The sequence below is a fragment of the Oncorhynchus mykiss genome, chromosome 16 (assembly GCF_013265735.2).
Source record: "Oncorhynchus mykiss isolate Arlee chromosome 16, USDA_OmykA_1.1, whole genome shotgun sequence".
In the NCBI taxonomy this organism is placed as follows: Eukaryota; Metazoa; Chordata; class Actinopteri; order Salmoniformes; family Salmonidae; genus Oncorhynchus; species Oncorhynchus mykiss.
The window spans coordinates 23,404,734-23,430,866 of NC_048580.1; the positions used below are offsets into that span (position 1 = coordinate 23,404,734).

Genomic DNA, 26,133 nt, shown 5'->3' on the forward strand with positions numbered 1-26,133 from the left:
CTACAAAATCTACCACAAACAGAGCAAACCAAAAAGATCCCCAAAGAATGCTTTATGCTGACTCGGTCATGCTCTCCACAGCTCCAGGACTGCGTCTACACGGAATAACTCAAGGACTGTGTGCAGTACTGTTACTGAAGTGCAAGGGGAGCAATTGGTCTGTATTTGAGATTGTCCGGAATCCCAAGCAGCATACTGTATATAGGACAGCTCAGGGCGTGAAAGCACAGAGAAAATCGGCATAGCCTAGATAAGCCCGTTTGTCATTTTTGGAATGCAATTTATTCATTTCAGAAAACATGTACAGTACAACACAGGTAAGGCACAGGGCAAAACGTCAGGAAAGTGTCACCAGTTCATGTGGACTGGTGAAAGTGGTGAAAACACAGGTTCAAGCACGGCAGAGGATTTCAATCAAAGACTTCAAATACATCCAGGAAGTGTATGATAACATAAAACAAACCACAAATACATCCAGGAAGTGTATGATAACATAAAACAAACCACTTGTAAAGTTAGCCGTGTCATATTAAGTGCTTGGGTACGTCCGTCTGTGCTTTTGGATGAAGCAAAAATAGGCAAACAAACATGGGGATTTGAGCAACAAAAGTATTACAACAAACCGCTGGCTCTGAACAATGCAAATCAGCGTTCAGCATGATTCAGGTTTCAGAATGGGTGGAAACACCTGCAGGGTCATAAGGACTCCCCGGGGGAAAAGGAATCAGATACTCAGATTCCCAGTCCCAATTCCTTCCAGAAAAACCCAGCCATGTCTTAGCTCATACCTCATTCATTCTAATGCCAGGAAAGAAGGAAAACTACACAAACCCCAACCTTTCCATTTTCACTTCTGACAGAGGGGAAAGATTGCAAATGGAAAAAACAAACTCTAATCATAGACACATTCCTAAACAAAAGTTACATTTCATTTTACTTGTTTAACGTGAAAATAAAGATGTGAATGCTCTCCGGAGAGGGAGAGAGAGAGAGAGAGAGAGAGAGAGAGAGAGAGAGAGAGAGAGAGAGAGAGAGTGGAGAGTAGGAGTGGAATGTGTGGTGGCGTGGTTTTGGGACAGGGAGAAGAGGAGCTTCCTTTCTCTGCTGCGTCGGGTTACCGCCACAGCTGGAAAATACATCTGCTTCCTCTCATATTAACCATTTAGAGTTTCGAAAGCAGAGTGGAATTAGAGCCCCGTTTTGTATTTGCAAACTTGATTTAGTCCGAACAGAATTAGAGGGGGAGATACAGTAGAAAGAATGGTCATGGGAATCGAACCCCAGTCTCCAGGTTCGGTATACATCTGCAAGCAGCTGGGTGTGTCAACACTAGACCGTGAGCTCGGCAAGACCATTTGGAGTCATTCATGAAAGCCATAAGATACGGATCCAATGTTATGAAATGGAACACAGTGAGAATTCACCATGAAAACACGGGGGGGAAAAAAATGGAAATTCCCTTATACAAATTCTACAAATCAAGTGTTCTATTTGCGAATGTGTCATATGATATTTTGGCCACAGATAATAGCGAATGATATAGGCCTATTCGCTGCAGATCATCGTAGAATACAACATCATGGCACCAACGAGGAAGTGTCCAGAGAGCAAGCACTATAGTTGACGCAAAAGTCAAGTGTGTTCCCATGTTCTCCTGTTTCTTAAGTCAGATCAACTTGACTGGTCTGGAGGAAGGCTGGGGCAATCCTTGAGAATACACAGTTACAAACTGGGATTGTTTATATACTTAATATAAAAAAGTATATTAAGTATATAATAAGTATATTCCTATTCTACTTTTTATACTGAAGAGGCACTGTTCAACATTGAGAGCCGTGCGACGATAATCACAAAACGAAAGCAGTGTTGACAAGAAAAGCTTGTGCCAAACATTTTTGGTTTGTTTTACCACAAGGTCACCGGGACATTGTTTAATCAAGAACAATTCAAACAGTTTGACAAGGTGAAGGAAGGCCCTGTTCTTCATTCTTTTTCTGTGATACATGGGCAAAGGGGAAAGTTGGTGTTTAATTTGGCACACTAGGTCAGGAAAAAAAGCAACAATCCATCTAACAAACTACACTTAAACAAGGGTCTCGTAGTACTCTCAAAGTGGCCACGAAGTCAGCGACAATTTACATATTGAAATATGACACGAAGACATCGAAAGAGAATTTTGGCAAAGCACAATTCAAACAACATCAAACCTATATATCACTCAGAAACGCTCACATGCACACACACACACACGCAAGCACGCACACACACACACGCACTTTCCATAATTCACTAATGCAAAATACTGACACATTTTCGTTTAAAAGCTTGACCTCCAATTCATAGAAGAATACGGTGTCTGCCTGCGGAATCAAGAAGAGCATGCAATTCAACTTGTAGGGAGACACAGCACAGTAAAGGGTTCGACATTGGTGACTCAGGAAGTGTTGCTAATGGGGCACTTTTTCCTTTGAAACATAAGGCCTTGGAACATACTGGAAACATAGCAACGTGTCTGAGAAGCTATTTTACAAGCAACACGACTCAGTCACTCGTGTCAGTAGAACAAGACCACCCTACACATTTGCCCCTAAGCGCAGTTCTAAGTGCAGCTTATCCTAGCCTTGTCAAACGGAGACTCGGCGATGTGCCGTTGGCACGAGTAGCAAGGTAAAGCCAGCGATGTCGCAGATGAGCACGCTGCAAGACGACGCACTCACACAGAGCATCTGTGCACGTGCATGGCTTACGCTTCAGTCTCCGACGTTAGTATAGCTGTTTGACAACAACTGCGTAGAAATCAGCCTTGCCTTGTGCTCGTTGTTGCTGCTGAAGTCGGCCTGATACGGCTGTTTACTTTGTGTTTAGCAGAATCTACATTTGAACCGAAAGTGGGTTTAAAAAAAATAAAGATCTTAGATCAGCACTTAGGGGCAACTTCACCTCACACGTATAAACAGATAGAAACACAGAGGCAATGGTCGATTTCTGAGACATGGACTGAGGAGTAGAGAAGGCCAATGATGAAGTGCTCAAGTCTACTGCTCACATACATACTCTCCCTTTCTCAATTCTCCTCTCTCTTGACCTCTTCTGTGCCGGTCTCCATCTTATTCTCATCCTTTTCCTCCTCTTTCTTGTCCTCTGTCTCTGCTGGCTCAGGGTTGGACTCGGGCTTTTCCTCCTCTTTCTTTGGCTCTGGGAGCAGAATCACCTTGCCGATGTTGTTGCGCTCGTGCATACGCCTCATCGCGTCACCCACCTGATGGAGGGACAGAGAAAAGAGAGATGGCAGGCAGACAGAAAGGTTGAAATACAGATCGACAAACCAACCAACTGAAAGAGAGAGAGAGGGGGAGAGGGATAGAGAGGGGGAGAGATGCCCTTCTTTTTTTTAGCTCCTGTGCAAAAGTTGGATGTTCAGGATCCAGTTTATTTCCCATTTGTAATAACACATTGGAAATCTGCATCAAACCCTCTCCTTTTACCAAGCTCAGATAATGACATCTTCTCTGTCCGTCATATGAATACTGAAAGGGTTTGTCCCTATTTAATTGGGACTGCACATACACACAAGTGCCTCTCTGACTCCACTGCCCCTGCTCTCTCCGCTCACCACCCACCCCACCCCACTGCAACTCAAACAAAGCTTCCCCTAACAACCGACGCCACGGCAACCACGGCCGGTCACCTAGCAACTGCTGGCATCAGACCCATATCAGCCGAGGGGGGGCTGAGAATTGCAGTGAGTCTGACACGTCAGACAGTGTAAACAGGAAGGGGAGGGAGGGAGGAAGGGGAGGGAGGGAGGAAGGCTAGGGTGGATATAGCAAAGAGCTAATATCTGTGGGGAGAACTGCTGTCAAAACAGTTTCAATGAATGTCAAATATTGATTTCATTATTATTATTAATATGCAAGGAACTACTGGAAATGTCATGAAAATGTCACACAGAAAATGAGCCTAGCCTCTACTGGATTAGTTGTAATAACAGTATGTAGCATCACACGTACTACAAATGGCGAGTCTGTTAGTCTGGCGTAAATAGGCTACATGCCAGTTGCAATAGACACAAAGTTTCATAGGAAGGTTAGATGAAATATTACATTAATTTTACCAATCCTATGACTATTCCATTCATTCACTCCTTTCAAAAGGAGTCGGATACCATACCGGCTTCCAGGCAGTCGCATAGCAACAAGAGGTCTAGCTATACACCAGTCATATTTCCTGTCACACAGAGGCACCCTCTAAACAATCTAACCTTTGACGCCAAGCCGTCTGACCAATCAGAAGGGGGTCAAGTGGATAGGAGCGGGGGGAGAGACGTTTCCCATCCTCTCTGGAAAGACTTTCAGCCGTCGCAATGGAAACCACTGGGGTGGCGAATACTAAGTAAACAAATCAGTTGGTCTATAATGAAATTGTTGTAAACAGAATTGGGATTTGAAAATACCCCCACCTTTTCCTCCCTCCCCCCTCTCGCATACCCTCTCTGCCTCCCACACAGTCTGTCAATGTCCAACCCTGTTGAGCAGACATAATATCAGACATTACTAAAGAAGCAGGAGAGCTAGGTGTAAACATAGCCTTTCAAGGCAGTGGAAGGAGGAGTGCAAGCCTCTGGAGGGATTATATGAAAGCAATACAGAAATATTTAAAATCGCCACCAGGGGGCAGCCGGAAGCAGTGTTTGTATACAATGCAGTACCTTACCAACATTGTACCTTAGGCTGCAGGTCCACTGGGCGCCAGTTCAGGTAGATTATGTAGACTACATGCAGGCTACAGCAGAATTCATATGTGGATTATAATAAATTGACATATTTGTAGGGTCTAACATGTATTTTTCGTTAGGGAAAATAAATGGTTTTAATATATGTTCAAGGCAAGCAATAGGCAGAATAAATTATTGGTGGCTCAGTGCCTGTGTGGTCCAGCGGTTACAGCCATAACAGTTTATCAATGGAAATCTCCCCTACTGTAAGGGGCCATCCACACCAAAGACCATAACTACACTGGCAAATTACACATAGCCTAACTATAAAACGTGGGCGAGCACCCCCACTGGAGGAAAGTTGATGGTTTTACAGTAGACCTTACATCTGTCAATCGACTGATGGCCAAATCGGCTATCAACTCAGCCAGAGGAACACAAACAGTAGCCTGTTTTCACACCATTCATCATGTGACAATGAATAGGCTAACGGGTAGCCTACAGAATGTATTGGAATATAATCAAATAACAAGGGGCTTATTGCAACCATCAATGGCACTAGATGATCGCCAGCTGATGCCTCGTTAAACCATCAATACCCGCTAAATTCATAAACACATCTGATCTCAATTGCAACCATTATTGGCCACCTCATTATGTCCTTGTTACCTTAGTCCTGCTTGCAACCAAAGTCTCAAGATATGTTCGCCCTCTGGTTGATATTATCACCGGAAATAACTTGATTCATTGATTTGCAAGCATTACGTATTGTAGAAATAAACTATTTACTTGTTTACGATGGCAAATCTACTGTGGAAAATATCCAACACTTTGTATGAATGGAAACTAATGTTGGTGTAACCTAGTGTTAGTATTTAATTTGTTCCAATTTATGTTATCCATTAAATATACAGTGCCTTGCGAAAGTATTCGGCCCCCTTGAACTTTGCGACCTTTTGCCACATTTCAGGCTTCAAACATAAAGATATAAAACTGTATTTTTTTGTGAAGAATCAACAACAAGTGGGACACAATCATGAAGTGGACCGACATTTATTGGATATTTCAAACTTTTTTAACAAATCAAAAACTGAAAAATTGGGCGTGCAAAATTATTCAGCCCCCTTAAGTTAATACTTTGTAGCGCCACCTTTTGCTGCGATTACAGCTGTAAGTCGCTTGGGGTATGTCTCTATCAGTTTTGCACATCGAGAGACTGAATTTTTTTCTCATTCCTCCTTGCAAAACAGCTCGAGCTCAGTGAGGTTGGATGGAGAGCATTTGTGAACAGCAGTTTTCAGTTCTTTCCACAGATTCTCGATTGGATTCAGGTCTGGACTTTGACTTGGCCATTCTAACACCTGGATATGTTTATTTTTGAACCATTCCATTGTAGATTTTGCTTTATGTTTTGGATCATTGTCTTGTTGGAAGACAAATCTCCGTCCCAGTCTCAGGTCTTTTGCAGACTCCACCATTCTTCCAGAATGGTCCTGTATTTGGCTCCATCCATCTTCCCATCAATTTTAACCATCTTCCCTGTCCCTGCTGAAGAAAAGCAGGCCCAAACCATGATGCTGCCACCACCATGTTTGACAGTGGGGATGGTGTGTTCGGCTGTGTTGCTTTTACGCCAAACATAACGTTTTGCATTGTTGCCAAAAAGTTTTATCTGACCAGAGCACCTTCTTCTACATGTTTGGTGTGTCTCCCAGGTGGCTTGTGGCAAACTTTAAACAACACTTTTTATGGATATCTTTAAGAAATGGCTTTCTTCTTGCCACTCTTCCATAAAGGCCAGATTTGTGCAATATACGACTGATTGTTGTCCTATGGACATAGTCTCCCACCTCAGCTGTAGATCTCTGCAGTTCATCCAGAGTGATCATGGGCCTCTTGGCTGCATCTCTGATCAGTCTTCTCCTTGTATGAGCTGAAAGTTTAGAGGGACGGCCAGGTCTTGGTAGATTTGCAGTGGTCTGATACTCCTTCCATTTCAATATTATCGCTTGCACAGTGCTCCTTGGGATGTTTAAAGCTTGGGAAATCTTTTTGTATCCAAATCCGGCTTTAAACTTCTTCACAACAGTATCTCGGACCTGCCTGGTGTGTTCCTTGTTCTTCATGATGCTCTCTGCGCTTTTAACGGACCTCTGAGACTATCACAGTGCAGGTGCATTTATACGGAGACTTGATTACACACAGGTGGATTGTATTTATCATCATTAGTCATTTAGGTCAACATTGGATCATTCAGAGATCCTCACTGAACTTCTGGAGAGAGTTTGCTGCACTGAAAGTAAAGGGGCTGAATAATTTTGCACGCCCAATTTTTCAGTTTTTGATTTGTTAAAAAAGTTTGAAATATCCAATAAATGTCGGTCAACTTCATGATTGTGTCCCACTTGTTGTTGATTCTTCACAAAAAAATACAGTTTTATATCTTTATGTTTGAAGCCTGAAATGTGGCAAAAGGTCGCAAAGTTCAAGGGGGCCGAATACTTTCGCAAGGCACTGTAACTGTCTTTAAAATAAAATGATTTGGTATGGTCATTTCTTTTCAAGGTCAGGGGGTAAAATATCCTTGGACTTTCTATAATTACGTAAAATGTGTAACTAAACCAAGACAATCCGGGATTTAGTTATTTGTGCCAGAAGGATGTGGACCGGAATCGAACACATACTGACAGCGGCCCTAATCCCTACAACACCCCAGGCCACGATTAAAATCAATTTTGACAGTTCATTCGTAACCTTAGGTTCGCCAGAAACCTTAAGATGTCCTCTTTTTCGATAATATATATCCGAAATGCATATATAAATGCATTTCGGATACAACTTCACACTTGTCGCAGTGGGGTGTATGTCGTAGTGGAGATCGATATATATCTTGTGTTAGTTACTAAACTATATACGCTGACGGTTGTTGATGTGTATGGCTGCATTTCAGATACATTTTTTGTACACCTGGATATTGCAGTAATATGATATATAGGCTTACAGCAGCAGTAGGACATTTACTAATATTCATTCTGGTGCGTTTAGCATTTGAGCGAGCGAGGGAGGATGATTTTGATAGCTGGCACTGGCCCGAATGACTCGATTTCCCCCGCATGGAGAGAAAGAGAAATGCGGATTTCCAGTGAATGTATCTAAATCACGAGGCTCATTTGAACTACCGGATGCGCTGGAAAATGTACCACAACAAAAGTGATACAATTAAGATCCGAAATCTGTATGTCAACTCTGTGAGACTACAGGAATCCATGAAATACTACGTTCTCTGCGTCTGCTACGGAGGAGCCCCCGAGCCACAAATACATACTATATCCGTTATTGATGTCACTTGTTAAATCAACAGTGTAGGTGAAGGGCAAGAGACAGGTTAAAGAATGCATTTTAAGTATTTGAGACATGGATTGTGTACTTGTGCCATTCAGAGGGTGAATGGGCAAGACAGGTGCCAGGTGAAATTGTTTGTGTCAAGAACTGCAATGCTGCTGGGATTTTTACACTCAAAATGTTCCTGTGTGCATCGACAATGGTCCACCATCCAAACGACATCCAACCAACTTGACACAACTGTGGGAAGCATTGGAGTCAACATGTGCAAGCATGCCACCCTGTGGAACGCTTTCGACAACTTGTAGAGTCCATGCCCTGACAAATTGAGGCTGTTCTGAGGGCAAAAAGGGTGGGGTGCAACTCAATATTAGGAAGGTGTTGTTATTAATGCTTTGTAGACTCAGTGTGTATATATATATATATATATATATATATATATATACACAGTTGAAGTCGGAAGTTTACATACAGTTTAGCCAAATACATTCAAAATCAGTTTTTCAATTCCTGGCATTTAATCTGAGTAAAAATTCCCTGTCTTAGGTCAGTTAGGATCACCACTTTACTTTAAAAATGTGAAATGTCAGAATAATAGTAGAGAGAATTATTTATTTCAGCTTTTATTTCTTTCATCACATTCCCAGTGGGTCAGAAGTTTACATACACTCAATTAGTATTTGGTATTATTGGCTTTAAATTGTTTAACTTGGGTCAAACTTTTCTGGTAGCCTTCCACAAGCTTCCCACAATAAGTTGGGTGGATTTTGGCCCATTCCTCCTGATAGAGCTGGTGTAACTGAGTCAGGTTTGTAGGCCTCCTTGCTCGCACACGTTTTTTCAGTTCTACCCACACATTTTCTATAGGATTGAGGTCAGGGCTTTGTGATGGCCACTCCAATACTTTGACTTTGTTGTCCTTAAGCCATTTTGCCACAACTCTGGAAGTATGCTTGGGGTCATTATCCATTTGGAAGACCCATTTGCGACCAATCTTTAACTTCCTGACTGATGTCTTGAGATGTTGCTTCAAAATGCCCACATAATTTTCCTGCCTCATGATGCCATCTATTTTGTGAAGTACACCAGTCCCTCCTGCAGCAAAGCACCCACACAACATGATGCTGCCAACCCTGTGCTTCACGGTTGGGATGGTGTTCTTCGGCTTGCATGCCTCCCCTTTTTCCTCCAAACATAACGATGGTCATCATGGCAAAACAGTTATATTTTTACTTCATCAGACCAGAGGACATTTCTCCAAAAAGTACGATCTTTGTTCCCATGTGCAGTTGCAAACCGTAGGCTGGCTTTTTTATGGCGGTTTTGGAGCAGTGGCTTCTTCCTTGCTGAGCGGCCTTTCAGGTTATGTCGATATAGGACTCGTTTTACTGTGGATATAGATACTTTATGTACCTGTTTCCTCCAGCATCTTCACAAGGTCCTTTGCTGTTGTTCTGGGATTGATTTGCACTTTTCGCACCAACGTACATTCATCTCTAGGAGACAGAACACATCTCCTTCCTGAGCAGTATGATGGCTGCGTGGTCTCATGGTGTTTATACTTGCGTACTATTGTTTGTACAGATGAACGTGGTACCTTCAGGCTTTTGGAAAGTGCTCCCAAGGATGAACCAGACTTGTGGAGGTATTGGCTGATTTCTTTTGATTTTCCCATGATGTTAAGCAAAGAGGCACTGAGTTTGAAGGTAGGCCTTGAAATACATCCACAGGTACCGCTCCAATTGACTCAAATTATGTCAATTAGCCTATCAGAAGCGTCTAAAGCCATGACATCATTTTATGGCATTTTCCAAGCTGTTTAAAGGCACAGTCAACGTAGTTTATGTAAACTTCTGAACCACTGGAGTTGTGATCCAGTGTTAAGTTAAGTTAAGTTAAATAAGTTAAGTAAGTAAGTAAATAAGTTAAATAATATGTCTGTAAACAGTTGTGTGTCATGCACAAAGTAGATGTCCTAACCGACTTGCCAAAACTATAGTTTATTAACAAGACATTTGTGGAGTGGTTGAAAAACTAGTTTTAATGACTCCAACCTAAGTGTATGTAAACTTCCGACTTCAACTATATATATATATATATAAACTCAGGAAAAAAAGAAATATCCTTTCACTGTCAACTGCGTTTATTTGCAGCCAACTTAAGATGTGTAAATATTTGTATGAACATAACAAGATTCAACAACTGAGATATAAACTCAGTTCTACAGACATGTGACTAACAAAAATGGAATAATGTGTCCCTGATCAAAGGGGGGGTCAAAATCAAAAGTAACATTCAGTATCTGGTGTGGCCACCAGCTGCATTAAGTACTGCAGTGCATCTCCTCCTCATGGACTGGACCAGATTTGCCAGTTCTTGCTGTGAGATGTTACCCCACTCTACCACCAACGTGGTGGCCCTAGCTCTCACCCTCCGATCCAACAGGTCCCAGACGTGCTCAATGGGATTCAGATCCGGGTTCTTCGCTGGCCATTGTAGAACACTGACATTTCTGTCTTGCAGGAAATCACGCACAGAACGAGCAGTATGGCTGGTGGCATTGGGTACCACATGAGGGAGGAGGATATCTTCCCTATAACGCACAGCGTTGAGATTGCCTGCAATGACAACAAGCTCAGTCCGATGATGCTGTGACACACCACCCCAGACCATGACGGACCCTCCACCTCCAAATCGATCCCGCTCCAGAGTACAGGCCTCAGTGTAACGCTCATTCCTTCAACAATAACGCGATTCCGACCATTACCACATGTGAGACAAAACAGCGACTCGTCAGTGAAGAGTACTTTTTGCCAGTCCTGTCTGGTCCAGCGACGGTGGGTTTGTGCCCATAGGCACACCGGTGATGTCTGGTGAGGACCTGCCTTACAACAGGCCTATTTTAACCTTTTTCTACATTATAGAATAATAGTGAAGACATGGAATCATGTAGTAACGAAAAAAGTGTTAAGCAAATCAAAATATATTTTATATTTGAGATTCTTCAAAGTAGCCACCCTTTGCCTTGATGACAGCTTCGAACACTCTTCAAATCAAATCAAATTTGAGTGTTTGGTCGATGTTTTTGCGGGTGTTGCGAAATTATTGTGTTTCTAGCTCCAACAGTGCAGTAATATCTAACAATTTCACAACAATACACACAAATCTAAAGTAAAGGAATGGAATTAATAATATATAAATATTTCGGCGAACAACGTCAAAGCGGCATAGACTAAGATACAGTAGAATAGGATAGAATACAGTATGTACATATGAGATGAGTAATGTCATGTTCCATTATTAAAGTGGCTAGTGATGATTTCAAGTCTATATAGGGCAGCAGCCTCTAATGTGCTAGTGATGGCTATTTAACAGTCTGATAGCCTTGAGATAGTAGCTATTTTTCAGTCTCTCGGTCACAGCTTTGATGCACCTGTACTGACATCGCTTTCTGGATGATAGCAGGGCGATCAGGCAGTCGTTCGGGTGGTTGTTGTCCTTGATGATTTTTTTGGCCTTCCTGTGACATTGGGTGCTGTAGGTGTCCTGGAGGGCAGGTAGTTTGCCCCCGGTGATGCAATGGGCAGACTGCGATACAGCCCAACAGGATGCTCTAAATTGTGCATCTGTAAAAGTTGGTGAGGGTTTTAGGTGCCAAGCCAAATTTCTTTATCCTCCTGAGGTTGAAGAGGCGCTGTTGTGCCGCCTTCACCACACTGTCTGTGTGGGTGTACCATTTCAATTTGTCAGTGATGTGTACACCGAGGAACTTGAAGCTTTACACCTTCTCCACCGTAGTCCTGTCGATGTGGATAGGGGGGTGCTCCCTCTGCTGTTTCCTGAAGTCCACGATCAGCTCTTTTGTTTTGTTGATGTTGGGTGAGAGGTTATTTTTCTGGCACCACACTCCCAGGGCCCTCACCTTCTCCCTGTAGGCTGTCTCATCATTGTTGGTAATTAGGCCCACTACTGTTGTGTCGTTTGCAAACTTGATGATTGACGTGGAGGCATGCGTGGCTTGCATCCTTGTGGGGCCCCAGTGTTGAGGATCAGAAAAGTGGAGGTGTTGTTTCCTACCAACACCACCCGGGGGTTGGCCCGTCAGGAAGTCCAGGACCCAGTTGCACAGGGCGGGGTTCAGACCGAGGGCCTCGAGCTTAATGATAAGCTAGGAGGGTACTATGGTGTTGAATGCTGAGCTTTAGTTTGGGATGCTGAGATGGTTTGGGATGAGTTGGACCGCAGAGTGAAGGAAAAGCAGCCAACAAGTGGTCAGCATATGTGGGAACTCCTTCAAGACTGTTGGAAAAGCATTCCTCGAGAAGCTGGTTGAGAGAATGCCAAAAGTGTGCAAAGCTGTCATCAAGGCAAAGGGTGGCTACTTTGAAGAATCTAAAATCTTAAATATATTTAGATTTGTTTAACACTTTTTTTGATTACGACATATGTGCTATTTCATAGTTTTAATGTCTTCACTATTATTCTACAATGGAGAAAATTGTATAGGCATTCTCTCAACCAGCTTCATGAGGTAGTCACCTGGAATGCATTTCAATTAACTGGTGTTCTTTAATTTGTGGAATTTCTGTTGTGACAAGGTAGGGATGGTATACAGAAGATAGCCCTATTTGGTAAAAGACCAAGTCCATATTATGGCAAGAACAGCACAAATAAGCAAAGAGAAACAACAGTCCATCATTACCTTAAGACATGAAGATCAGTCAATCTGGAAAATTTCTTCAAGTGCAGTCACAAAACCGTAAAGCGCTATGATGAAACTGGCACTAATGAGGACCGCCACAGGAAAGGAAGACTCAGAGTTACCTCTACTGCACAGGATAAGTTCATTACAGTTACCAGCCTCAGAAATTGCAGCCCAAATAAATGCTTCACAGAGTTCAAGTAACAGACACATCTCAACATCAACTGTTCAGAGGAAACTGCGCGAATCAGGCCTTCATGGTCGAATTGCTGCAAAGAAACCACTACTAAAGAACACCAAAAGAAGACACTTGCTTGGGCCAAGAAACATGAGCAATGGACATTAGACCGGTGCAAATCTATCCTTTAATCTGGTGAGTCCAAATTTTAGATTTTTGGTTCCAACCACAGTGTCTTTGTGAGACGCGGAGTAGGTGAACGGATGATCTCTGTATGTGTGGTTCCCACCGTGAAGCATTGAGGAGGAGGTGTGATGGTGTGGGGGTGCTTTGCTGGTGACACTGTCTGTGATTTATTTAGAATTCAAGGCACACTTAACCAGCATGGCTACCACAGCATTCTGCAGCGATACGTCATCTCATCTGGTTTGCGCTTAGTGGGACTATCATTTGTTTTTCAACAGGACAATGACCCAACACACCTCCAGGCTGTGTAAGGGCTATTTGACCAAGGATGACCTGGGCTCCACAACCAATTGAAATGGTTTGGGATGTGTTGGACCACAGAGTGAAGGAAAAGCAGCCAACAAGTGCTCAGCATATGTGGGAACTTCTTCAAGACTGTTTGAAGAATCTAAAATATATTTAGATTTGTTTAACACTTTTTTGGTTACTACATGATTCCATTTGTGTTATTTCATAGTTTTGAAGTCTTCACTATTATTCTACTATTAGAAAATAGTATTGACATTCTCTCAACCAGCTTCATGAGGTAAACTTGAATGAGTAGGTGTGTCCAAAATTTTACCTGGTACTGTATACTGTATATAATGCATAGCCACTGAGCTACTCATAGATATTCACACACACACACACACACACACACACACACACACACACACACACACACACACACACACACACACACACACACACACACACACACACACACACACCCACCCACCCACCCACCCACCCACCCACCCACCCACCCACCTGTTCAAAGTGGTAGGTGGAGTCAATGCGGGGCTTGATCTTGCCCTGGGTATAGAGTTCCAGTAGGCGGGTCATGGTCTGGGTGATGAGCTCCTCCTCGTCACTCAGGTAGCCCAGATGGAAGCCACACACAGCCTTGTTGGCATGCATCAGCCTCAGGGTGTTGATGGTGAATTGGTTGTACCAGGTCTTGGCTACCGCCAATAGGTTCTTCTTCTGACCCGTCACACAGTTGGCTGCACCTGGAAAATGGAGTCATGAAGTCAGGGACACATGGAGAGGACATTACCACCCTACCAGAAATGTGCATGTTAAAAAAAAGTGTTGTAAATATAATAATTACACAACCACACATTTTACACATTTTACAAATTGAATTGTAACACGTAAAAAATGCAAACACTTGAAAAGCTAGCTTGGAATGCATATTTTCCCCCCAATACATTTTAAATGTATTGGAAACAGGTTATCAAGTCATTTCACATACCATGGAACATGCTAGAATTGGAAATGGAATGTGTTAAATCTTCTATAAAATGTCCAGTAGGGAAGGGATGTAGTGGTACAGAAAAAGGTGGGTAAACACTGAGCGCCGGTTGAGATGACAGGAGGCGAGTAATGTTAAACGCTAATACAAACAACGGTAATTTAGTCTCTTACCAAACACTATGAGGGTGCCCATGGGCTTCAGCAAACTAAAGGCCTTTTGGGTGTCTGAGCCTCCCAGAGGGTCCAGGACAACGTCCAATCCTGAGGGAAAGAGACAGAAATGCCATTGGAAACTGATTTGCTCGAGTGGATCACTAGTACTGATCGAGAGGCTTGACATACAGTTTACATCGTATGCAATGATACACTACATAATCAAAAGTATGTGGACACCTGCTCGTCGAAAATCTCATTCCAAAATCATGGGCATTGAAATGGAGTTGGTCCCCTCTTTGCTGCTATAACAGCCTCCACTCTTCTGGGAAGGCCTTCCATTAGATGTTGGAACATTGCTGCGGGGACTTGCTTCCATTCAGCCACAAGAGCATTAGTGAGGTTGGCCACTGACGTTGGGCGATTAGGCCTGGCTCGCAGTCGGCGTTCCAATTCAATCCAAAGTTGTTCGATGGGGTTGAGGTCAGGGATCTGTGCAGGCCAGTCAAGTTCTTCCACATCGATCTTGACAAACCATTTCTGTATGGACCTCGCTAGTTGCATGGGGGCAATGTCATGCTGAAAGAGGAAAGGGCCTTCCCTAAACTGTTGCCACAAAGTTGGAAGCACAGAATCGCCTGGAATGTAATTGTATGCTGTAGAGTTATGATTTCCCTTCACTAGAACTAAGGGGCCTAGCCCGAACAATGAAAAACAGCCCCAGAACATTATTCCTCCTCCACCAAACTTTATAGTTGGCACTATGCATTCAGGCAGGTAACCTTCTCCTGGCATCGGCCAAACCCAGATTTGTCCGTCGGACTGCCAGATGGTGCAGCATGATTCATCACTCCAGAGAACGCGTTTCCATTGCGCCAGAGTCCAATGGCAGCGAGCTTTACACCACTCCAGCCCACGTTTAGCATTGCGCACGGTGATTTTAGGCTGCTCGGCCATGGAAACCCATTTCATGAAGCTCCCGACGGAACAGTTCTTGTGCTGAAGTTGCTTCCAGAGGTAGTTTGGAACTCAGTAGTGAGTGTCGCAACCAAGGACAGACAATTTTTGCGCACTACGCACTTCAGCACTCTGCAGTCCCATTCTGTGAACTTGTGTGGTCTGCCACTTCATGGCTGAGCCGTTGTTGCTCCTAGATATTTCCACTTCACAATAACAGCATTACAGTTGACCGAGGCAGCTCTAGTAGGGCAGAAATTTGACTGACTTGTTGGAAAGTTGGTGTCCAATGACGGTGCCACGTTGAAAGTCACTGAGCTCTTCAGTAAGGCCATTCTACTGTCAATGTTTGTCTATGGAGATTGCAAGGCTGTGTGCTCGATTTTATACACCTGTCAGCAACGGGTGTGGCTGAAATAGCCAAATCCACTAATTTGAAGGGGTGTCCACATACTTTGTATGTATAGTGTATACTTCAAAGAGGAGATGACAAAGGCACTTATCAGTGTTACTGATGATACCGCCCTTTAGCCTGGTCCCAGATCTATTTGCGTTGTCTTGCCTACTCATATGGTGATTGTCACACCAATAACCATAGGAGTTGGCAAGACAGTATAAACAGATCTTGGACCAGGTTGCATGTCCAATCCATCCTTACCCTTGGGGCTGATTTTACGGATCTCTTCAGCATAATCTCGTGTACGGTAGTCGATGGGGTGGGTGACGCCCCCCTGGCTGATGGTCTCGTGCTTGCTGGCCGACGCAGTTCCAAACACGGTCACGTCCTCCAGCAACTGACAGAGCTGGGTGGCAGCGATGCCCACACCACCTACAGTAGAGGGACATAAGGGGACAAGACACAGAGAGAGGAACGAGGGACGCATAGCATGAGAGATACTGAGGGTAACATAGATGCAGGAGAATTGTGACAGAGGTGATTCCTGATGAAGGTGATTTGTGATGGAGGAGAAATTTAATAGAGTGGAGACGGGATAACGGAGAAGAGACGGGATGGGAATATGATAGAAGTTAAATTTAATGGACGAGAGATGTGATGGACACTTTGAGAGTTTGATTGAGCCAGCAGCTTTGGCACTTTTGGGACTTCAAATCAAAATCTAATTTTATTGGTTGCATACACATATTTAGCTTTTCATTGGTTCCATTTTGCTAGGCAAGCTGAATCATGCTCAAATACAGTAGAAAGACTTCAAATACTATTTGAACCCAGGTGTGGTGATTTGTGCCATATACAAAAAAAGCCTCACTTGCAGTATTCTAGACATACTGTTCTGTCACAGGCAGGATGTAAGCTCTAAAAGCTTTTAGCAAACCTTTAAATTCTGTTGATCTGACACACTCTCCCCTTCATAGTGGTAAGGTGAGGCAACGACACATCTGCCACGCTGATTCTCAACACAGGGGCCCCTCAGGGGTGTGTGCTTAGTCCCCTCCTGTACTCCCTGTTCACCCACAACTGCATGGCCAAGCACGACTCCAGCACCATCCTTAAGTTTGCCGACGACACAACGGTGGTAGGCCTGATCACTGACAATGATGAGACAGCCTATAGGGAAGAGGTCAGAGACCTGGCAGTGTGGTGCCAGGACAATAACCTCTCCCTCAAAGTGACCAAGACAAAGGAGATGATCGTGGACTACAGGAAAAGGAGGGCCGAGCCCGCACCCATTCACACTGAAGGGGCTGTAGTGGAGCAGGTCGGGAGCTTCAAATTACTTGGTGTCCACATCACCAAAAAACTATCATGGTCCAAATACACCAAGACAGTCGTGAAAAGGGGAACGACAATGCCTATTCCCCCTCAGGAGACTGAAAAGATTTGGCATGGGTCCTCAGATCCTCAAATAGTTCTACAGCTGCACCATCTTCACCGCCTGGTATGGCAACTATTTGGCATCCGACCGGAAGGCGCTACAGAGGGTAGTGCGTACTGCCCAATACATCACTGGGGCCAAGCTTCCTGCCACCCAGGACCTCTATACCAGGAAGGTCCTAAACATTTTCAAAGACTCCAGCCACCCTAGTCATAGACTCATCTCTCTGCTACCGCACTGCAAACGGTACCGGAGCACCAACTCTAGGTCCAAAAGGCTCCTTAACAGCTTCTACCCCCAAGCCACCCAGACTATTTGCATTGACCCCCCCTTTTTTATGCTGCTGGTACTTGCTGTTTATTATCTACGCATAGTCGCTTTACCCCTACCTACAGTACCTGTACATATTACTTCAATTACCTCAACTAACCTGTACCCCTGCACATTGACTCGCTACAGGTACCCCCTGTATAATCGCCTCGTTAATTTTATTGTATTACATTTAAGGGCTTGTCAGTTAGCATTTTTACAGTAAGGTCTACACGGCGCATGTGACAAATATAATTGTATTTTATTTGATAGTGGATACTCAAAACACAACCCACTGGGCACAGACAGCAACTCAATATCTATTCCACGTTGGTTGAAGCGTGCCCTTTCGCATCACCACCGCCAGCTACTGTGCTCATAAAAATATTTCTGACACACCCCCGGACCTACAGCGTTACCGCCAGCACTAAGATTTACCATTGCGCTAAGTTTGTTAAAATAGAGCCCCTACTTTGTGTCTGTGTGTGTTCAAAAAAGGTTGAGCCCAATTTGTAGGAAGAAAACAGAAACCGTTCTGTTTGTTCCAACATCTAAGAACGGAGCTCAAAGGTTACTCACATAACCGCGGTTCTATGAACCAAGCATTTGTATTTTTTTTGGGGGGGGGGTTTCTCTCGCATCCTCATTTCCAAATCAGGTGACCCCACATGGGACCCGTGACCACTAGTTTAGGAAACACTGCAGTACAGTATAAACCAAACGCTACTTATCTTATCCATCTTTGTTTTGTTTTTTCAAGGCCATGAAGCTAAAAAACAACGTGAAACGTTGAGTGTTACCAAAGCAACAGGATGATAACGATCTATGTTGTCAGTTGGCTAAGGTGCTGCATGTCGTACAGTGTTATCCTCAGAGGTAAGAGGTGGCGTTGCCATGGAAATGGAGGCCTATTGTTCCAGGGTAAAAGGACAAGGGGAGTCACTACAGACTTGTATGTCCACCTACGCTATATACTGTGCAGTCTCCCATTCTAAGGTCAAGGAAAGTATGTCAAAGCCGTGACTTAAGCCTAGTCAGTGGTGCAGATGAATGGCTATGTTATATAGTACTACTGTGGTTGTGAGGGGACATTCTGGGGCTGTGGAGTGTGTTTGTGGTGGGGAAAGGGGTACATTTTTATAGTATGTGTGTGTGTATGTGACCTACGAGTGCCACTCGATGTATAATCAGTCACATTCCAAATAGTAAACATGAGCGTGTGTGTATGTTCGTAAGAACGTGTGTGTATGTGTACTTGTGTGAGTGTGTATGCGTTTGCGCCCTTGTGGATGTGTGTGTGTGTCCACCACTACTGTACCTGCTGCCATGTGGATGAGGATGCTCTGTCCGGCCCTGACGTTGGCCATCTCAAAAAGCATCATGTAGGCCGTCAGGTAGTTGATGGGGAGGGCCGCCGCTTCCTCGAAGCTCATTGACTCAGGCATGATGAATGTGTTGCTAGCAGGCACAACCACCACCTCCTGCCACAGACCGTGACGACTCAACACCAACACACGGTCACCCACCTGAGAGAGGGACATTTCACATGGGTCATAAGTCACAACAAAAATCCTAACAACTATTTGTTGAGTGGCAAAGTTTTCTGATTAAAATAATATTGTGGTGGTTGCCAGCAGGAAGTTGCTTTCTTACGGTCCATGTGAATATTATGAACGAGAGGAGAAGATGTCTTTATTGAGATGCACTCCTGCAATAGCTGAATCTCCCATGTCAGAAGAGCACTGCTGACTTACTTGCCTGGGGCCAGATCAATTGTTGCGGTCTTGCCCAACTCCTATGGTCATTGTCTAACAGATCTGGGACCAGGCAAGCCGTAGACTTTTTATTTGTGTTTCGAAAGAGGCCAAGAGGCGGAAGACGCAGGAAAGTAGTCCAATCGGTCTCTAAATATTATAACATTTCCTGTATGTGATTCCTTGAGATGTACGGGTTGCTTCTCTTCCTGCTGCTCACAAACACATGACAATAAAGTACTCATGACTCACAGATCACATTGTCACATTGCATTTTATGCAGTCACTGACCTCAAAGTCTGCACAAAGGGTGCATGACCAATTGAGACCTAACAGAACCTGCATGAAACTTCTATTTGAAAATATACCATTGTTCAGGAATATTCTGTGGAAGTGTTGGTTGAGTATTTCACAGAACCAGTCAATAACACATACCAGGAAAGAATGAATAAAAAAGATAAACAAGAGAACACGGAAAAAACAAACGCCACTGAGGAAAAGATTAAAATGTGGGTGGGGCTTTATGCTCGAAAAGTGAATATGTCAACGGTTGACATCATTTGATCACTGACCAATCTGATCACACCATTACTGATCACATGTATCTGGTATTTTTAGGATGGGCGAAGAGGATTCAACAAGGCTGAAGATTTTAAAACAGGGTCGTATTAATTTGTACCAAACGGATTAAAACTGACTGAAACAGAGAGGGACTAATTGGATTTGTCCAGTAAGAAACGCTGATTTCTGTTTTTTCCATTGCAAGACGTTTTAAAACATTGCAATGCTTGCCCTGATGAATACGACCCAAATCTGGTGTCTGTTTCAGCCTGGGAAATATCCCATGTGACCTCACCCGAAACAGCCACGCCCTCAGTCCACCTCTGGATAGCTTCACTGATTGGGCCAAAGCGGCCGTTTGGACAAACGTCGATAAAACAGTGAGTTGTTGAGACCATGTTGGCCAAAAGACAAAAACTGAGCTCAGCATAAACAGAAACAGAAACAGGAACAGGTCCAAGTCTAGGCTACTCCCAAAACATACTCTAAAAGGCAGCAGCTGGGTTCTGCCTTTTTATTGTCCACAGATCGGGTAGCACTCTGACTCTAGGCTGTTGTTGTTGTTGGTGGTGGTTAGGTGTCTTGGAACTAGAAGCACAATAATTTCGCTACACTCGCATTAACAACTGCTAACCATGTGTTTGTGACCAATACAATTTGATTTGATTTGATTTGTGGCCAATTGTACAGAAAGAATGTGCTGTCCTTCTATAGGATTCTTCTAGCCATCTGTTTGGGGGAAGGGAGGGTGGAAAGGGGTGTGGCAAGGGGAGGAGAAGAAAATGAAGGGGGAGGAGAAGGAAATATCAAATGTAACTGACCATGTTTGTGGAACAGTGAAGGGTTATGATGTACTGACTATACAGACAGACTCACACATAGGCTCACCTTGCATATCGGCAAACAATTGCACACAAACACAGGGCCAAAACACACACACGCACACGCCAAAGGAAATATTGCTGATATCAAAATATTATATCAGAGCCCTTCATCAAATAGATTGGGTCATGTCATTGCAGTGTTACGCCCACACGAGTTGACAGCCCTTGGGGGAATTCTCTAAGCACTGCATGGCAGTGTCAGTATCATCACTCATTTCACATCTCCATCCCACTTCGGATATTCACAGTCTGGAAGTATCAGAGAGGGAACAAATGGAGACAGGGGAGAACCTGTTAACCCCAACCTCCGATTATCACTTCTCAACAGGTTCTTGGAGGTGTTATAACAAATCGAGATAGGGAGCAGGAAGACACACCAACTGACCACAGGATATGTGACTTTCATTGAGAAGACAGAATATGCTCACTGCTATTATAGTAGCCCAATATTTGATACTAAAATCAAGACAATAATGCAGCCAAGGATGAAAACAACTAAAAATGGTATTATCTTGTAATAACGCTGTCATACAGAGACAGTTGTTTCAACCTTGTGACTGCATGAATAACTAACAAAATTATATGAAGGCAGAAAGGAAGATATTAAAGAGATAGATCACGTAAAAGGAGCGCCCAAAATAGTGCTGTCATACTGCACTGTTAACAAGGATTTTGTGCACGCCTCCTCAATAAAATATTATAGCCTATATAACGGTTCTGTGCCTGGACAAAAAGGGCCACGTTTGATGTATTGATTGGGCGGGCCTCGCCCAATGAATTTGATTTGAATAGAAATTATGAGCAATAGGCTACCATAAAGAAAGAAAGGGCTTGAAAGAAACATGATGCTATGTTTTTAGACTCACTTTTCTATCCGTCACCTCTTCCCCCAAGGCTTCAATCACGCCCGAGCATTCCATCCCGGGCGTGACGGGCGGCGACGGCAGCAGCTCATACATCCCCTGTCTCCCCAACAACTCGGCGAAGTTCAGACCACACGCCTTGACCCGCACCAGCACCTCTGCGTTTTTCAGGCTCGGCTTTCCCTTTTTCACCTGGAGCTTCACTTTGTCATAGCCTCCATAGCCCGTTAGGAACAAAGCACGGTAGCTGAAAACTTCCTCATCGGGCGCCACGGGCGCTCTGTCTGGGGTCGCCGCCGCAGGCTCGTCTGCTGGCTCTTCCGCGGGGGATGGCTCACCCTCTTGGGCTGCCTCCGATGGAGGTTCCTCAGTAGGTGGGTTCTCTGTCTTCTCTTCTGCGGATTCTTGCTGCTGTCGTGCCGGTGCCTCTTCGCCAGACATGATCGAAATCACAAAAATAGCCTATTTTTCCCGATGCGCTTTTCTTTCTTTGGTAGTTCTGTTTCTTAGGTTTCCCCGATAGTCTAAAAAACACCTTACAGAAGTTGCAGTAAAATTGTATTTTTTTCGTAAACTAGCCTATTGCAGTGCACAATTCCACTGTAAAAAATATAGATAGCCTATTACAACAGGTAATACCAGGAGGTGATTTGAGTGCGTGCACCCTAGCCAGGAAAGTGGCAGATATTCTACTTGGCAATGGAGAGCAGTGCGCAGTCAGACGGGATGTGGCCACCGTTAAAGGGCGGAAAGTGGATTTTTAGTCAGAGGAGGGGAGCTAAAGCAAGAGGTCGGCGGAGCTCGCTTAGCAACAGGTGGCGTTGCCATCAAGGTGCGTGGGGCTTACAGGCCTATGTCAACAGGGAAATAGAAAGGATGATGACCAAAATATAACCTAGAGATAGGTATGCATTGGAGAACAAGAAGACCAATTTTCAAGAAGCTTAAACATTTTGGTCCAATTTCGCAATCTATTATTGATCTCAAGACATTCTCTGGCAACAACAATAGGCCTACTGCAGCAACAGGGGCACGTTTTAAATTACAATGTGTAAAAAGACTATTAGTGTCACGTTCTGACCATAGTTCTGTTATTTTATCTTTGTTTTAGTATGGTCAGGGCATGAGTTGGGTGGGCAGTCTATGTTTGCTTTTCTATGTTGGTTTTTGAGTTCGGCCTAGTATGGTTCTCAATCAGAGGCAGCTGTCAATTGTTGTCCCAGATTGAGAATCATACTTAGGTAGCCTGGGATTCAGTTTTGGGTTGTGGGTGTTTGTCTTCCGTGTCAGTGTTTGTCGCCACACGGGACTGTTTCGTTAATTTCACGTTTATTGTTTTGTATTTCGTAGTGTTCAGTTTATGTCCTCCGATCCTTCTCGCTTCTCCTCCTCAGAAGAGGAGGACGAGGTTCCTTACAATTAGACCCAGTGTGGAACCATTGACATAATGGAACCTGTAGTTGAGGGGTCCTACAACTGCAAAAGGCAGTCATGAAAGTTTTTGTGTTGTCCCAGTCTGTGAAACAGGAAGTCACTAGGTGATAAAGATGTGGCCAAGGGGCATGGCAGGAAATGCCTGAGTTAATAGAGAGCCTGGCACTTGCAGGACAGGGCTGCCATTTTTCACTCTTGTTTGTAGGGTCTGATTGAGGGGCAAACAAGCCACCTTAAAAAAATAAAATTGCCCCCAAAAAGTTGAACCAGCTCACTTGCTTTTACATTATGATATGACTATTATAATGTTCAATGTTTCTTTTTTTTTTTTTTTTTAAAGGAATATTTTCACCATATTAAAACGAAAGTTCAGTTCACATAACGGACAGACATAAATTAATCATTAATCACACAAAATAAACTACCTTCAGAAATGACTTTGTCAAAGCAAGAACATAACTAGGGGTTTGCAATGATGGTGACAATTTGGAGACATTTTTGGATTAAGTGGGTCAAAATTCAAAAGGCACTTGCACATTTGAGCTGTCTTTGTGGCAGGTGCATAGTAACAATTGAATAACATGAGAAAAAAATAAGAAACCGACAGACACTGCTCTTGCGGGTATCAAATCAAATCAAATTTTATTGGTCACATACACACGGTTAGCAGATGTTAATGCGAGTGTAGCGAAATACTTTATCTTTATTAAGCTGGCCTTTTGGGCTTAAAATTAGTAACAGTTCATTGTTGGTTAAGTTTAATTTTGGGAAAGAATTTCAACAGATCTACTTTCCTATCAAAGGGTTTGTCTGTACATGAAGGTAGAAAAGAGAGGCCCTTAGACAAGACTGAGACTTGTGCGTCAGTGAGCTCTTTTTTTGGAGAGGTTAATTACCGCGTGCTGCTGTAGCTCCGTGTCCACGGCCTAAAATGTCAAACACAATTTACTCGTGGAACGACCCAGTTGCTATAGGTCAGAAAGAGTGGGCAAGGCGCAACACACACAAGCACGCGAAACTGACGTCAGTGTGCTGCTAATTGCATAGCTCCTCCACTGCCCATGTCCCCATGGGGGCTCGAACCAGTAATCCTCTGCCCGCAAACACACTTGACCCCACTCCTTCAAACCGTTTGAGCCATCGAAAAGTCTCAAATTCGGTAGCTCCACCAGCAACATGTCAAGCTAGCTGTTGAGTGAGCTTTCGGTACATGCACACACCAACAACTTCATAGAAGAGTCAAATTTCTTAAGCTATAAAAACTATACAACACTAATGTAGGCTACTTATGAAATTAGACCCTCCCATAGGTGACCATGGTATGTGTACTATTATGTGTCCATAATACCTTTGTTTTTACAGGTGTGTGGGGGGAGAGAGAAGACATACACCATATATGATATATGTGAACAACCCTTCAAAGTCGTGGCTTCTCAGCCACACCCGTTACTGACCGGTGTATAAAATCAGGCACACAGGCATGCAATCTCCAGAGACAAACATTGGCAGTAGAATGGCCTTACTGAAGAGCTCAGTGACTTTCAATGTGGCACTGTCATAGGAGGCCACCTTACTAACAAGTCAGTTCGGCACATTTCTGCCCTGTTTAGAGCTGCCCCGGTCAACTGTAACGCTGTTATTGTGAAGTGGAAATGTCCAAGAGCAACAAAGGCTCAGTCGTGAAGTGACAGGTCACACAAGCTCACAGAACGCGACCGCTGAGTGGTGGAGGGCATAGCACTTAAAAATCACGTCTGTCCTCCGTCGCAACACTCACTACTGAGTTCCAACATCAGAACAAGAACTGTTCCTCTGGAGCTTAATGGAATGGGTTTCCATGGCCGAGCGGCAGCTAAAAGGCTAAAATCACCAAGGCTAAAATCACCACGCGCAATGCTAAGCGTCGGATGGAGTGACGTAAAGCTGGCAGCAGTTGGACTCTGGAGCAGTGGAAAGAGTTCTCTAGAGTGATGAATACATGTCGCTAGTTGTTGTGTCCATCGCTTTGTGCATTGTCTTGTGCTGCCACCTGCAGCTGAATGGATGGCAATGGCATCCTCTTTGTGCAAGGATGCGCACCAACAAGTCAATGGAAAGAATGGCCATTGGAAGAAAATAGCTCCATGCAGCCTATGGCCTCTCCTCGAGTCCCGTTCTGTAATACAACACAACACTGCATTGTGAAACAGGCCCATGTGAAAATGTATGCACGCACTACTGTACATGGCTTTGGATTGTAACCGTCTGCTAAATGGCATATGTAATATAATACAAAGTGGGATTTGGAGTTGGACGCTCAATATTCTTGTGTGCCCTTTCTCACCAGAAGATGGCGATAGAAACCTGGTCATTGTGTCAATGCAAGACCAGTGCAGACGTGTTGCTTCTGACCGTGATCTCGGGAACCACAGAACTAAATCTCTGCAGATGTTTGGAGAGATTGCCCTGTAGACCAGAGGTGTCACGAAGGGAGCACTGATGAAGATAATTGTGTTGATATTAATTTTAGAATCACAGAATACACAACCTCTACTGGATTCAGTATGCCACTCATTTTTCACGGCATGGCATTTGCGTTAACCAGCTAGCACCAACCACTACTGCCAAGCATGGTAAGGTTCAGTCAACTCTTAAAAAGGGAAAATACCAGGAGATTACAGTATACGAGAGATGGGTGAGAGAGATAAGTGTGTGTTTGTGTCTGAGAGAGAGAGAGAGAGAGAGAGAGAGAGAGAGAGAGAGAGAGAGAGAGAGAGAGAGAGAGAGATAGGGGTATGTGTTCTTGTAAAGGGGGGGGGGGATTTATTTCACAAAACTATTCTTCAGATTTGATCAAAGATGTTGTTGATGGATGATTATGACATTATCCCGAACAGTTGGCATGCAAATAAACGTTAGCTCCTCAGACATTCTCATTGGTTGTTAGTGGCTGATGGGCGGGTCTAAAGAGGAAAGTGAAAAT

At 43.9% G+C, this 26,133-nt stretch overlaps 1 protein-coding gene across 1 annotated transcript; it reads right to left on the reverse strand.

The window, feature by feature from the left end:
* Positions 1–259: 259 nt before the first annotated feature.
* Positions 260–22,440, reverse strand: LOC110491670 (synaptic vesicle membrane protein VAT-1 homolog). Its single transcript, XM_036946559.1, has 6 exons — positions 21,741–22,440; positions 18,994–19,201; positions 16,190–16,360; positions 14,593–14,682; positions 13,933–14,174; positions 260–3,259 (listed from the first exon to the last, which is right to left on the reverse strand). Exons 1-6 carry the CDS (start codon positions 22,176–22,178, stop codon positions 3,065–3,067), a joined length of 1,344 nt encoding a protein of 447 aa, XP_036802454.1. The 5' UTR covers positions 22,179–22,440; the 3' UTR covers positions 260–3,064.
* Positions 22,441–26,133: the final 3,693 nt, after the last annotated feature.